A 16,635-nucleotide genomic window follows, 5' to 3' on the forward strand; every position below is an offset into this window, starting at 1 on the left:
TAAACATGCATTTCACTTGAAACTGTAAATTATGCTTTACCTATATAACCCAGCAGAGTGCTATCACTGTTAAAGTTTTAATTGCGACACTTGTCACAGTAATGTTCAACACTTGTAAGCAGGCTTGTCATTTCTCCTCAGAGAATCACTAGCGTGTATGACAATATCTTTCACTGCGAAAACAACTGCTCTCACACTGGTAGGCGAAGCGACGCACCTACTTGAACAATAGCAACGAATCGTGTTTATCTGAGTAGCTTGCGAATAACACCGCTGTGAAATCTGAAATATTTTTCCAGATAGATTATTAGCTGGTGTGATCTCCCTACAGAACGGAGCTTACTGTAGTCCTTCTACTGTATGTATCTCAAGCATATATCGAACGAGGGGTGCATCTAGATATAAAAGTAGAATGCGTTGTTTACTTTGCATCTCTCGATTTAGAAAAAAAAACTCTAACTCGATAATTTCATATCAACAATTTCTGTGCATTTTTTTAATCGATCTTACAAGCGAAACTTTGGCCGCTTTGCCGATATCCCATTAAGCCGAAATTTTGCATGGAGACTTTTCTCGAGGAGACCTACTACTAAATTGAATTTGTAGGACATTTTTTCCGTACAATTCATTCACTCCAATAAACAGTAATAATAAATCCTAATATTAAAAAAAAAAAGAAATGAATTATGTTTGCTAACCATGTTCGGACATGTTAGTAATTTTGTCCGAATCTGTTACGTCGCCTTTGCCTCAAGCTATTTGGTCACTGCTAATAGCTGTGAGTCTCCCAGATGGTCTCGAGGTACGATGCTGGCCTAACAAGCCTGAGCACTTTGATGCACACTTCTTTATTGTTGCACTTTCGAACTGTGCAGTCCAATTTGGTAGAAAGTGCGCAATACAATTGCTGTGACGCAGAATATCTGCAGAGCAATTCCACAAAAATCGGGCAACCAATTTAATCAACCATTTTTGATTTGTCTGAAACTTGGCATAGACGTTTCTACAGGCAAAAAATGCCAATTTGTGCTATTGGTTGAATTTTTTGGAACACGACTCATTTTTGAGAAGCTATTGAAAAATACAAATATTTTAAGGGCCAAAACGCTTTGTTTGATCGGTGTGACGTCCCCGGAAAAGTTGTGATAGTAATTTTATCTTTCCAACAAAAATGTACACTCTAAAAAAAATATTTAATTTTTGAAAAAAAGTTAAAAAGTTAAAAGAAAAATTAAAAATTAATTATCTAAATAAGCTCATTTTTTTCAAATCTTATTTATTTTTATGAAAACTACAAAAGATTACAATGCAATCGGTCTGATCATGGAAAAATCCGGGAAAAAAAGTTTTGATTTTTTGGAATTTTTTTTAAATTTTTTATTCGTAGAACTTTTTTTTTTTTTTTGAAGGATAAAATTGATATCTACAACTTTGCGAAGACACTATGCCAATCATTCTACCCGTTTTGGCTTTTGAAACATTTGCAATTTCCAATAGAGCCCTCTATGAAAAATTGAAAAATATTACAGTCAAAACTGTTTGTTTGATTGGCATAGGGTGTTTAGCAAAGTTGTAGAGAATAATTTTATCCTTCCATAAAAAATTGCCATGTGAAAAAATAACTTTTTTTTTCAAGAAATCATCATTTTTTTCCTGATTTCTCCATGATCGGATCGGTTGCGTTGTTTAGGTAATTTTTTGCAGTTTTTATAAAAAATAAGATTTTTACAAAATGAGCTTTTTTATATAATTATTTTCAATTTTCCTTTTAACTTTTTTTTCAAAAATTAAATAAGTTTTTTCAGCGTGTACATTTTCTGCAGAAAGATAAAATTATTATCTACAACTTTGCCGAAACATCACCCCAATTTAAAAAAAACCGTTTTGGCCCTAAAAATATTTGTAATCGTCAAAACCTTCCCATAATAACATTTTTCAATAGCGTCTCAAAAATGAGTCGTGTTCCAAAAAATTCAACCAATAGCACAAAATGGCAGAGAGGTTTACGTTGCAGCAATTCAAATACAATGAGTGTAGTCTCACTAACACTTGCGTTGCGGATCTTGATTGCATGTTTCCTTGCAAATACAAGCGCGTAGCTGCTATTTTTTTTTTATTCTCGCTTATTTCCCGTCGGTCTAGTTCCGCCACCCACTGTTGTCGTGCCAATCACCGACGCCCGGGAGGCGACTCCAACCAGGACTCTAACTCACGACCCGTTGATTAACGGACCGGCGCCAACGGCTTTACTTCCTCATGCGATGGAAGGCGTGATCCCAGAGATTTTTCGCCTCAGAAAATTTCCCGGTGTCGGCTAGGATTGAATCTAGACCAGTTGGGTTGGTTGTGAGTGGATCACGACACCCCACAACCATCGACACCTATGTCGGCGTTGGGATTCGAACCCAGGCGTCGAGCGTGGTTGGCAGAGACTTTACCAACCACGCTAGGCCGCCGCCTGCGTAGCTGCTATTTATTTTATTACAAAAGACCGAGAAAATAATAGATAGTAGCTCAAAAACAATATAATCTCCTTTATTTGTTTTTGTTGTAGCTATGCTAAGTTTATGCTTTTTCATATCAATAAACATGCATTTCACTTGAAACTGTAAATTATGCTTTACCTATATAACCCAGCAGAGTGCTATCACTGTTAAAGTTTTAATTGCGACACTTGTCACAGTAATGTTCAACACTTGTAAGCAGGCTTGTCATTTCTCCTCAGAGAATCACTAGCGTGTATGACAATATCTTTCACTGCGAAAACAACTGCTCTCACACTGGTAGGCGAAGCGACGCACCTACTTGAACAATAGCAACGAATCGTGTTTATCTGAGTAGCTTGCGAATAACACCGCTGTGAAATCTGAAATATTTTTCCAGATAGATTATTAGCTGGTGTGATCTTCCTACAGAACGGAGCTTACTGTAGTCCTTCTACTGTATGTATCTCAAGCATATATCGAACGAGGGGTGCATCTAGATATAAAAGTAGAATGCGTTGTTTACTTTGCATCTCTCGATTTAGAAAAAAAAAACTCTAACTCGATAATTTCATATCAACAATTTCTGTGCATTTTTTTAATCGATCTTACAAGCGAAACTTTGGCCGCTTTGCCGATATCCCATTAAGCCGAAATTTTGCATGGAGACTTTTCTCGAGGAGACCTACTACTAAATTGAATTTGTAGGACATTTTTTCCGTACAATTCATTCACTCCAATAAACAGTAATAATAAATCCTAATATTAAAAAAAAAGAAAAGAATTATGTTTGCTAACCATGTTCGGACATGTTAGTAATTTTGTCCGAATCTGTTACGTCGTCTTTGCCTCAAGCTATTTGGTCACTGCTAATAGCTGTGAGTCTCCCAGATGGTCTCGAGGTACGATGCTGGCCTAACAAGCCTGTCGTCGTAGGTTCCGTTCTCGCCTCGGGAGAGACTGTTAGTGTCAGTAGGATCGTAGCGCTAACCCCGCAATTGTCCTGTACACTAAAAACAGTCGGCTGCGAAGTTTGTGTATAAATGAACAAAAGCTCAAGTTCCAATTCGGAATGTAGTACCAAGGCTTTGTTTTGCTTTGCTAATAGCTGTGAGTGGCCCGGTATCTTGTATGCTCGCTTGCAACGAGTTGAGAGCGGAGAAAAACAAGAGAACTAGAATCATCTCGTGTCATCGGTAAAAAGAAATCCAAAATCAATGCTTCTCTTCAATTAAAGAGAATTATCACTAAAATTTACCGCAGTACATCATTAAATTGATTAACCTCCATCGAGTGTATTCCCAAACCTATTGCAAAAAATACATTGTCATAAGACAGGCCGCCGTAATTGTACATTAGCTTGCGGTCGTGTCTTCTCAACAACCTTCTCAACTATTTTTTTTTTAAGACCAAAAAGACCAAATGCTCTCCGTGACTCTAAACCTGATCTGGCATCTGAACATCCCCTGAAAATCACAGCCAAGCATCTTTAATCTCGACTGAAATTCGTTAAGAACATCTAAATTGGATTGACAACGGTTCGAAATTGCGAAATGGTCTGATGAAATAGAAGTAAAATTTGATTGGAAAACGCAGGTTTTCCGTCGCTTCCAAACCACAGTACAGAATAAAGAAAAGGAATATCATTTCTCCTGGCACTGGATTGATCCAGTTTTGTGTATGCAGTCGATAATGGACATGTTTGCTAAAATCCTGGAAATTGGAATGCTCTACCACAAATGTCGTTAGAATGGTAGTTCATGTTTCACACTGCACAAAAAGGTTTGAAAACAACCAAATCTATGTTATGCAGTGGCCAGTCCAGCCGCCTAGTCTCTATCCAACAGAGAACCTATGGCAGATCGTAAAAAGGTCCGTGCATTATGTAAAATCGAAATTGTGGTTTTCTATTGATAGAAAACCATTTTTTAACATTGGTTTATTAGTTTTCGTAAGCAAACTATGATGCCTCAATGAGCGTTGGTGAGATGATCCGTCACTGTATATTTTGTTGAAGGAATGCCATTCTGTTGACACAATATTTAGCAACGTTGTGTTCAGATGTTTAGATGTTAACCCTCTAGTGCCCAAGGTAATTTTCAGACGGACTTCGAAAAAATCACTATCAATTTTTATAGACATTTTTTAAGTATTGATTTAAGCTTTTTAGAGATTCAACTGAAGACCGTCTGAAGGCGGCACTGGGCACTAGAGGGTTAATGTATTCGATAATGAATAATGTTTAAGATGTGATGAGATTTCTAGTTATATTTAGCTTCAATAACATCACACTTTTACAAAAAATGGTTTTCTGTGAAATTTTCGCTTCGAAACCTTTTTCGTCTTCAACTTTGCGAAGTGAAGCTCCATCGTGGTTTATGTGGAACAAACTTACTTATAATGTATTTTATCAACGATTGAAGAAACACATTTTACCTGTTGGCGATACCATAGAGGCGCGATGAAGCCAGTATGAATCAACGATATTTGAAAAGATATGATGAAAACTTTTATTCTAGTTTTTATTATCTTCATTTATGCCTAAAATTGTTTTCAAACCCCACTTGGATAAACAACTCCGTGCTATGACACTCCACCCAAACAAGACTATCCTGCTGTCATACATAGCTATACATTTGATATTCATTGAACTGCTACGCCCTCGAAAGCATCCAGAGTTGTCGCCCGCCACATTTCATTGCCCCATGCGAGTGACTTTGCAAGTGAAGTGTCCCGTGTTTGTTACGATCTTCAACTACGTTTGTTTTGTAATTCGTCTCTTTCTCATTCTGTTTGGCTGTCTATTCATTCTGTTGCATATATATTTCTTATTCCTTACTTTTCCTACTCTACATCTTCAAACCGCTTCCAGAAGCTGAAATTGTTTGTAATTGTTAGTAATTCGTTAATTTGTTTTTCTCTTTCCCGTTTCTTTCGTCGACCGCCCGTCAATACACACAGCTCGTAGAACACCTTACCGAGTGACTAAAAACGTTATCTAATAATAAAATAGAATCGTGTTTTGTATGATTAATTTTTAAAATCTACAACCTAGAGCCAGGTGACACGTGAAGTTTTTTTTCTTGTATCAGCAGCATCATTGCGCGCAAAACGTTTGCCAACACTGTGTCAGTTCCTTCTGTATACTGAAAAGAAGCGACTTAAGAAGGGTAAATATTTTCGAATCTTTTTTGAACAGTCAAAAGTGGGATCTTAAACCTTACTATTATACACTAATTATTTAAAACTAGAGAAGTTTTGTTTTCTTGATTCCTGTGTGATACCTTCTACAACAGAAAACTAACAACAGAAGGGTAAACAGAAAAAAAGAAAACTTGTTGCAATTAAAACTACTTCGTTGTACTGCAATTGTGAAAGTTAGTTAGCTATTAGGTAAAGGAAGAGCTATTAAATAGATAGGTTATACTGGGGAGAAAGAAGAGAGAGAGAGAGACCAGCATCATCACATTTTATCGACATATCATGAGAGCAGCAACAGCAGCGAACACCGAAAAAATTGCGTTCCGCCAATCAGCAGTTCTCAGTTGTCCTACACGCTAAATATCATCAGCCCAGTTTCTGTACTGTAGTAGAGTTAAATGAGTTCAGGCATCGATCATCGTTCAGACGTAACCGTCATTCTCCCTCCTGGATGACAGTGCCGTCAAATGCTACGCAAAGGATGGGGAAAAAGTGGGTACTTTTATTTTAGAGTGCGTTGCGCTACGTTCTTGAAATTTGCGTTGCTTCGCTTTCGTTTGGATAACTCGAAGATAGCAGCCAGCGGATTCCCGTTGCATTTTCCTGATCCCCGCTTCGTAACAAATGTCTTTCTGATTCTCTTAACTAATCGATTGGTACTAATATCTCTAACATCGTAGATTATAACCGATATAAGGTTATTTGTATAATAAGTTTGACAGTGTTCAACTAAACTTGTGACTTTGATTAACCAGATTCTTAAACTTGCCTGATTGTGTGATACCTTTGTAATTTACTTACCTTTCTTTTGCCGTGATAAACGTACGCATCTAATTTCGCTCATTATTTTTCCACAGTACGCCAATCCCGACTGAATCAGCGCAAGTAAAATTGACCGTTGCCAGAAGTCGAGCTGCGATCGCATAAATTTAGTTGATCACACACATACAAAGCAAATCAACCATTTACAGTATCACTTGAAAGCAACACAACATATGTAGTAATTAATACAAACAATCAAAAATCACACACACAGAACAACATCAACAACAACAGTATACATGTTTGCGTGTGCTCGTAAGCCTGTCTCTGTGTGTGAGCTTCCCATGTACATACGATCTATGTTGCCTGGTTTCGTGTGCGCCCGAGAATGACTGTCACCTTTAAACGTGTACCACATATACCGACAAACCATACACCTACACAGTCCTGCTAAAAAACAACTACCACCAAACACAAAAACCGCAAAAGCTACTCGAGTGTATCCTCGTTTCTGTCAAAGTCTCTGTGTCGGTTCGCAACTTCCTGCTTCCAGGAGATCAACATCGTGTTAGAAATAAAGAAAAAAGTAAGTGCTATTGTTTTCTTTCCGCTTACCAACACTCTCAAATACACACTGGACAAGAGATAACTATTGGTTTATGATTGTAAATTTTTATGCACTTTTTCATATTGAATTTTTTTCAATATTTTATTAGATCGAAAATAATAGTTCCGCATCAATTCTAGAAGTAGCAAGGAATGGCTCTCATTCAAGAATGGTTTTCTAAAAATTATTTTTTCAATTCCAGACTTCAACATCAGTTTCTTTTTCAAAAAACTGACAATCCACAACTAAAAAAACACAACAATTCCCAACCCTACATATTATCATTTTAAAAACTAATGCATTATTATCCCTCCCACAGAAGGCCGCGTGCAGCGCTTGGCAGGCCATGGCAATCGAGGAAACACCGCAGGATTCATTCGAGGCTGAAACCAACAACCTGTGGATGGGCCCCTCTCCAGTGCGCATCAACGTGAGCGCTAAATCTGGCAGCTGTCCGATCGTATGTGTGTGTTTGTGTTCAATTTAACAAAAAAAAAGTTAGCTTGCCAAATCCGATAAAAACAAACAACGGCAATCGGTGCTTGTGTCCCAGTGTTGCTACGGTTTTAAATTTTTCGTTTCCACTCTGATCAATCAGTTTGTGCGTAAATTCTCTTTGTAATGTAATCAATCAATTTTAAAGACAATGTTCAGCTGCGAACCCCCCACTTCTTAATATGTGTGCGCTGATTCAAACAACGATTTGTAAACTCCCTCTAGTTACGTATTTTGAATTTACGAGTTATAAATACCCTATTAGAGTTAGAAAAGATATTTTTAAAGCATAAAAAAGTACCATTAAGACAACCATTACGGAACGCATTGACGTATATTTTCATCCTTTCCGCGGCGAGCAAAAACAACACGCAAAAAGATTGTGAAAGATGACAATTACCTAAACTCTTTATTTATTCGAATGTTTTAACTGTTATTGAACGAAAGCAAACACAACAAACTTTTACTTTAATCTTTTCATTAAACTATGATAGAAAACTATACAGAAAAAGGAAGAAAGTTGTTCTTTTTAATCAATCGATGCAAATTGAAAGAAACACTGCCCATCGTGCTTCATTGAACGTAACAAAAACAAAACAAAAAAAAAAACGTTAGCTTCATGTAAACTAAGAATGTGATCAAAATTGCAGATGTTTTCCCAATTTCACGCAGAAGCTTTATACATTTTCCATCACACCAATGTTAACGAACAGTGGAGTTAAATACATAAGATGTAAAACCTATAATAAATTGAGTTTTTATGTTGGCTTTCGAACTAGCACCCCCCCTCCCAGTGCGGTAAAATGAAATGTGCTAATTTGTTCTTGATGACAATTTCAACAGCAACATCATCATGTAGTGTAATTGTATCGTGCAACCCTTGCACCGTGTCGGTCGTACCGACCGTGAATCCCCTGCCAGTTCAAACATTTTGTTGAAAAATCAATAAAATGCGCATACGGATAATTAGCTTTACGCCCTTCGGCAAGATCGGCCAGTTTCCTTCTGGTGTATCGGTACTATAATTAACTGGCGTTGTTACTGTGTTCTCCACCACCAGCCACACAGTTGGAAATTGAGTTGGTGGTTCATTTCCTGTCCGGTGAGCGGACTTGCCTGATGGCCGCTTCATCCCCTGCTGGATGCGAAAATTGGTTTTCCAGGCACCGTCGGAACTGAAACGATTCAGACAATGTTGTTACAAGAGTACCAGTGAAGAGAAATTAGCGTTGAAAGATAATTCGTGAAGCAAATTTGAAGTCATCCTTTTCACAAAAAATATTAGATGATTATTTGTTTTTTTTTTAGTTTATATTTAGTTTTCAATTTAATTATGTAGTTATAGTTCAGAAATATTTGTTTATTACATATGTCATGAAGAGTCACAGCTTAATTGTGGTATGAAAATGTTTCATTACCAGATTCAGACGCTTCAACGTAGCATTAATTATCACCCATTAGACATCTAATTTAAGGTGAGATAAATATTACATCTTAGTTGTTGACCTTATTCAAGAATCGAATTTTCTTGTCGTAAAAAATAACGGAGAAATAAGCATGGAAACATGGTAAACTTTTTGGAATAGTAGCGTTTTTGACCAAAAAAAAATAATATAAGATTGAGATGAAAAACATGTTTTTCCAACATACCGGATTGTTTACAATTCGCTCCATGAAATCTCGAAGTTCGATTGGGTTGAAATTTTGCATCGAGACTTCTTGCGAGGAAACGAAACTTTTGAGCCCTACCGCTAAACGAAATCCAAAAAGTCGATTTCTATTGGCACTCTACTGCACGAGCTTAAAATCTGTGTACAGAAATTTCAATGTTAGAAAGTATGGGAGAGGGATGATAGGGTAGAGCGGGGCTAGTTGGTCACTTTTGGTCAAAATGTTCTGTAATTTTTTGTAGGAAATATTATGGCAAAAACTCATTACATGGAAATGTTGTGTTAAGTCTATAGCATCTAGAAAAAATATAACCTGTACAGAATAGTTCATGACTTGGCGGATATTCTATGTTTTTTGAATGGATGTCAAATTGGCCAACTAGCCCCTCAGCTGGGGTAAGTTGGTCAGGGTGTGGGGTAAATTGACCATTTATATTGCGGAAGGACAATTCAGTTTTCCTTCCTCACTGCATTTGCGGCAGCCTGTAGTGTCTCAGCGGAGGTCAAACCGCATCCGGTTTTTTTGTTTATGCGTTTGCTTTCCGAAATCCCAAACCATGAGAAAAGTAACTCATAATTGCATGAAAAAAATCGTGTTACTCTTTCATACCTGACGAGAAGTATATGTTGAAATCTCTCTAATAGTTTGGCTGGGAACAAAATCAAAGACAATAAGGATTAAATTGAGAACCAGAGCCAAATTATAGATTCGCATCTGCAATCACAAGCACAAAACTATAGCTACATTAGTTTTTTTGTTGTTAAAAGCTTTCTTTCGCCGAAATTTTCATCAGGTAGATGGCATTTGTCGATGCATTAGTGTACGTTATAGTTATTTTAGATCAATGACTTAGCATTTATAGTGTGCAATAAAATATTCATCAAAATGACGATGAAATGGAGATAACTTTTACCAATTAGTTTATCGCGTCAAATAAATGGTTTTGCTGAACAAAACACATGCTGTTTTCACCTGGATTAAGTTTGCATCACGAAATGCACTGTTCCTGAAATTGCATTTACTTGGTTACTTGAATTCATTCATGATGTGCATATGACCAACCAGCCCCGCAAGTATGTGACAAACTAGCCCCTCATATATTAAATATGAAAATTACTTGAAATATATGAAAATAAAATTTTGGCGAAAGTTTGCTATGCACAACCTAAAATTAACGTAAATGACTTTCATAATACGTTGAGCCATGTTCATTTCAATTTGGCTAGCTTTGTTTAGACAAAAAATTTCAACTTGAAAACCGTGTAGAATTGATGGTCAGTTCGGCACCAACCTGTATTTATTCTACGTCTTAATTAGAACTGTACTCCATTTTGTCATTTAGTTTTTCTAGTTATCTACTACGTATCACCCATATAACACGATTTTTTTAGATACGTAGATTCGAAGATATTCTCATTGACCAACTTACCCCGTAACCAACTAGCCCCGCTCTACCCTACCCTAGTTATTTCGATACGGAGCTGAAATCAGTTTATTGCTGCATGGAAAGATTAAATACTTTGCAAAATAATGTGCTATCAATCGATTTAAGTGGTTGAAAAATATTCGAAATCTATAAATAATTAAAATTTGGGATCGCGTGCTTTTCTTCATACAAAACAGGTGCTGGAGTATTGGCGTTGGTACCTACTTTAAAATATTTAGAGCATCAGCTGAAAAAAAAAATGATTGCAATCGATGGTTATCGCAACGGAAAGATATAGGATAAAAATCTAGATTTTAGGGACCTAGGCAGCACCGAGCCGGCGAGTTTTCTGTAGTCCGAACCAGAGTCGGCTTTACCACCTTTTTCGTAACAACATAACAACATCTCTAAGCTATATTAATTACTTATGAAAGAAAAACAACTAGGAATCTATGCAAGACTAATCGAAAACCATTATCCACAGTGAACGTCAACTGGATAGTTTTTGGACGTAGAACTACATCTTTCTACACTATACTCAGGTGGGACAGGCCCGTAGCTAAGCCGTGGGGGGGGGGGGGTGCCCAGAGAGGATTATGCAAATTTTTTGACGTGGGACTACGTCTTTGTTTTCTATACTGGTATGCATTCTGTAAAATTGGAAATGAAACTGGCAAAAGTTGCGTCAGATTTCAGACGATAATAACAGCATAACCACATGATGGATAAGAATAAACCAATATGTTTTTGAATGGATAAAATGTTGAACAATTTTGTAATACGGTAGTCATCATTATATTTTGATTGCAAAGCGGTACAAAATTACAAGGACAAATTTACGCGAACAATGAACCAATCACATGCGAGCATTCCTAACACAGATGACATGAATAGACACCAACCATTCCCTGTGATATTCTCTGTATCAAAATCCAAAAACAAAATGACAGAGTCTTCCCGTCCCAATAGGTCAATTTATGTTTGCTTCCATGAACCTAGACTAATTTGATGTCTCAAAGGTAAAGGTTTAACGAAAAGTTTGAAACAACCCCTTTTCTTGAACAATTTCTAAACCTGCAGTTATAGCGTAATAGAAACTGATGTCTTGAAAGAAAACATGCTGGTAAAAGCAACAATATCGTAGAGTATATGTGGAGCAGAGCGGCGATAGTTTCTCGTCGTCTATCATTGCAGCGGGAAAGACTTCTATTCGTGTGCAATCAAAACTGCAATAGCAAGCATAAATTACTCAACAAGAATTAAATTTTTTGGCATAGGTTGTAAGTTATTTTTATTTTTTTATCTTTGATATTCACTAAATAATCGTGACCGACATAATATCGAACGTATAAGTTCCTAAAAATATTAATTTATAGATGAGTAAGAGCCGGCGACTCTACTAAGATCTATTCAGAATCTTTTTTACATTTCAAAATTGTTAGATATTTTTTATTTTTATCTTTACAAATAAAATAATATACATATATTGGCTGTCTTCGTAATATACTGACTGAATTGTTGGCAAATAAAACAAACTTGCGAAGCAAAAAACAAAAATGAATCTTTTTTTGAATATCTTTTTTCCTTAGAGATGAACCAGCCAAAAGCTGAAAGCCTCTCTAATAAAGATAAAAAATGAATCTTTTTAAACTTAAACTTCGTTGTAATTGTTAAATGTTGGTTGCACAAAAAAAAACTCTACAGGCACAACATCACCAAGTGTAAATGAAGTTCTTTCGAGTGTAATTAAATATATTTCTGAAGAGATGAAGGGGAGGCTGAAAATCAAAATACGTAAATCAGTGAACAAACGAATTTATTGTGTCTGTAATTATAGTAATTATAGTGTTTAGTCCCACGTCACCATTTCATACAACCCTAGGGCTGTATACCTTGCAAAGGGTGATTTTTTTGCTAGTCGGTTTTTCGTGTATTCAGATTTGACAGTTCACGCGGAAATTCTGACAGCTGTCAGAGTCTAATGTACTCAGTTTGGTTTGCCATTTCACCATGAACAGACTTACGCCTGAACAACGCTTACAAATAATCGCATTTTATTACCAAAATTCGTCCTCTGTGAAAAATGTTTTCGCGCAAAATTGTGTTCAGTGACGAAGCCCATTTCTGGTTAAATGGGTATGTTAATAAACAAAATTGCCGCATTCGGATCAAAGAGCAACCAGAGGCAATGCAAGAATCGCCAATGCACCCATAACGGTTTGGTGCGGTTTACACGCTGGAGGCATCATTGGTCCGTACTTTTTCAAAGATGATCAAAATCGCAACGTTAAAGTCAATGGCGCTCGCTATCGCGCGATGACTTCTGATTTTTTTTTGCCGGAAATGGAAGAGCTGGGTCTGGTTGACATGTGGTTTCAGCAAGACGGAGCGACGTGTCACACATCGCGCGAATCAATGGACATATAGCGGAATGAGTTCGGTGAGGAATTCATTTCACGAAATGGACCGCTGAATTGGCCGCCTAGATCATGCGATTTAACACCGCTAGATTATTCTTTGTGGGGCTACGTTAAGTCTCTCGTCTATGCGGATAAGCAAACAACAATTCCAGCCTTTGAAGACAACATTCCACGCGTTATTCGCGAGATACCAGCCGAAATGCTCGAAACAGTGATCCAAAATTGGACTTTTCGCAGAGGCGTCTCGTCCACCTGTTCAACCTGTTCATAGGACAGGTAGACAATTTCGGAACAATTACTCGAATTATTTCTCATTTGTAGCATGGATCTGACATCATTAAGTTTTCTTGTAACCTTAATGTTATTTCGAACATTCGAAGATTTTTTTGATTTTCAATTTATTTCCACCAATTTCAATTTCTATTTATTTCTCCACCGTGAGGAATATAACTTGGCTAAACACACTCTACACTACTCAACCCACCCGCAACACAGCCCACCCGTAATACAACACAACACAACGAGATAAGCAGTAATGACTACCGTTTGTTCAAATCATTTATCTGAACTAGCATTCATTCAAACACTTCTCTGCATTTTCAAGTACTATAGCGTACGCAGCCAGTTATGTACATAAAGCGTGCACCACTACTAATGCGCATCCTTGCGTAAAAATGACATTTGCGGTTCAAAAATTATGTTGAACCAAGCCGATGGAAACGATACCGCCGACGCCGACCCCCACCATTCTTTGATGTTCGTTCATTGAAATTTGAGAGAGGCCGCGAGAGTACACAGCTCTCAACGCTCAAGCGAGCGTCAGGTCGATGCAAAGCCGAAAGTGCAGCGAAGGGTTTTCATGTATTTCCTCATTGATGACATTATTCTTCACGTGAGGAAAAAAGTGTCGCGCAGCGCTGATTGCGATACAAATGAAAAATCGAACAAATTCATTCATGGTTATTGTAGATGTAGTGGTGTTTTTTCGTTGATGTGTGGTTTCGATTCAAGCCTTTTTTCTCGATGTTGTTCATTCAATAACTTGAACCATAGTATGGTAACTAGAATGGTATAGTCGGTATAGTACATGTTTGACTGCTCACGTTACGGTTGCTTTTGATTTGTTTGTGACGGCTAAGACTACCATTGCTCCATCTTTCAAATTTCTGTTGCTTTCTTGTGTGAAATTTCAATCTCGCTTAAGGAACGATACGTGGTGAGTAAAGCTTAATTACTTCATCATATTATATTTCAATTAATCATCACAAACTACCATATACTGGAGATTGTTTGCGTGGATTTCCAGATGGACAACGTTATGGATCATTGCATTATTGAGCAAATGCTAAAGCGCCCGTTTGCCGCCAGAACCATGGAAGAAAAAATTAAAGTTATTGGATATCCGGTTCCTCGTCCACCTATGGAACAATTAAAATCCACGTATAAGTTGAAGGGGAAAATTATGTCCCGCAACTTTAATGTGTCATCGTATGACCAGCAATGGCTGTGTGGATCGGCGAAATTAAATAAACTTTTCTGCTGGCCATGTTTGCTTTTCCGTAGCGCCAATGAAAAAAAATGTTTGGAGCAAGGAAGGATATAGTGATCTGAATCACCTTTCTGCGTCAATTGAAACGCATTCGAGCTCTAAAGATCACATAAACAATTCACTTGCCTTATCGATGTTCGGGCAAATGAGGATAGACGAAGCACTTGACCATAGCCGGCAGATCGCCCGCAATAAGCATAACGAAGAAGTAACGAAAAACCGGAAGGGTATGCGAACTTTAATTGAGATCACCTGTTTCCTTGGCACTCACGGTCTCGCCTTTCGCGGACATTATGAATGTTCCGATTCCACGAACAGAGGAAATTATAAAGACCTCTGCACGTTGATCGCCGCCAGGGATCCAGCGTTCCAGGATTTTATAAATAATAAAGTTTTCAGCGGAACGTCGGGAGGAATTCAGAACGAGCTTATAGAATGCATTGAAAGCTACATGCTTCAAACAATTAAAAGAGAAGTATTTGAGTTCGTGTCCATTATGATGGATGAATCAACAGATTCGGCTCGGTTATCGCAACTATCTTGTACTCTGCGCTACTTACGACCCGATGGTAAGAAATATTCATAAAATAAATTTTGCAAATATGTTAACAAATAGTTGATTTTTTTTTAATTCAACGAGGCTCAAACATTTTTTTGTTCATCAAAATTTTAGGAACACCAGTTGAAGGGCTCGTTAGATTGGCAGACGTTAGCAATGACAAAACCGCCGCTGCGTTGGCCGGACACGTTGATGAAATAGCAGCGTATTTTGGTCTTGATGGTGACAAAGTTGTAGCTCAGAGCTATGATGGAGCTGCTGTTATGTCCGGGGACAAATCTGGAGTGCAAACATTGGTGAAGCAACGGTTTCCAAAAGCTGGATATATCCACTGCCGCGCACATGTGCTTAATTTGGTGCTACTTCACTCGTGCACAAACAACAAGAAATCAGCAAGGTTTTTCAACACGATCTCATCACTCGCGGCATTTTTCTCGCAGTCACCTAAACGCAGCGAGACATTAAAGCAATTTATGGAGACCCACATACCAAATGTTTGCAAGACCAAATGGTCGTATAATTCGCGTATGATCAAAATAATTGATTCGAATTATGCAGCGATTAATGAATGTTTAGGTGAGATTTATCTTGGCGACAGTGTCTTTGATGCTGAAACTTGTACTACAGCCAGAGGTCTTCACGCATTCATGCTCGAATTAAATACCGTATTCTTGCTCAAACTTTTTGCTAATATTTTTGCACATACAGATGTACTGTATCAAATTTTGCAAACAAAAGAATTGGACGTAGTAGAATGTTTACGTAACGTCAAGGCTTGCCTCGCTTCTATCGAAGAGCTCAAAGCAGAGCATCATTTCTACAGAACGCTTAATGATGCAATTGATGTTTCTGGCGAAACGATCACTGATAGCAACGGTATCAATTATCGTCCCATATATGACTTTATCATTGACAAAATTATTGACGAAATGTCTAAACGATTCAAAGAACTAGATGAATACAAATTCATCATTTTGTTGAATCACGAAAAATTTGCCGAATTCAATGTCACATTCCCTACAAAGAATTTGAAAATGCTTATTTCGTACCATTCTAAATTCGATGAAGCGAAGCTGTGTTGAGCTGACCGTTCTTTACTCGCGCGAAGAGTTCAGAGGCAAAAATATATTGTATTTAATTTCGTTTATCCTTGGACAAAACCTGCATCATACTTTCTCCGAAACGCTTCGGCTGGCCAGAATGATACTGACATTGCCTAATACAACGGCGTCCGTCGAACGAACGTTTTCGGTTCTCCGACGGATCAAAAATTATTTGCGGTCTAAATCGGGACAGAATCGATTATTTGGTATTATGATGATGGCTGTGGAGAAAGATTTACTCCATGAGATGATTCTGACGCCATTATTTTACGACGATATTATCACAAGTTTGCGTTAAAAGTAAACCGAAGGATTCCTTTGTTATAATATTGTTGATAAATAAAACTTTTAAAATCTGT

General features: G+C 37.4%; 1 protein-coding gene across 19 annotated transcripts in view; it reads left to right on the forward strand.

Moving 5' to 3' along the window:
* LOC129717877 (tropomodulin) overlaps positions 1–8,298 on the forward strand; it is a 163,076-nt gene extending 154,778 nt beyond the window's left edge. For 12 of the 19 annotated variants that reach the window (XM_055668124.1, XM_055668128.1, XM_055668121.1 and 9 more), the window contains one exon: positions 5,445–6,176. Coding sequence is in view for 3 of the 19 variants with exons in the window: in XM_055668140.1 (XP_055524115.1) it covers positions 5,445–5,485 (41 nt within the window). In the remaining 16 variants the exon portion in view is untranslated. Of the gene's footprint in view, positions 1–5,444; positions 6,177–6,541; positions 7,033–7,372 lie in introns of those variants that run through there. The other 7 variants (XM_055668131.1, XM_055668123.1, XM_055668133.1 and 4 more) reach the window with 2 other exon arrangements.
* Positions 8,299–16,635: the final 8,337 nt, after the last annotated feature.

This window comes from Wyeomyia smithii, chromosome 1, assembly GCF_029784165.1.
Source record: "Wyeomyia smithii strain HCP4-BCI-WySm-NY-G18 chromosome 1, ASM2978416v1, whole genome shotgun sequence".
Lineage (NCBI taxonomy): Eukaryota > Metazoa > Arthropoda > Insecta > Diptera > Culicidae > Wyeomyia > Wyeomyia smithii.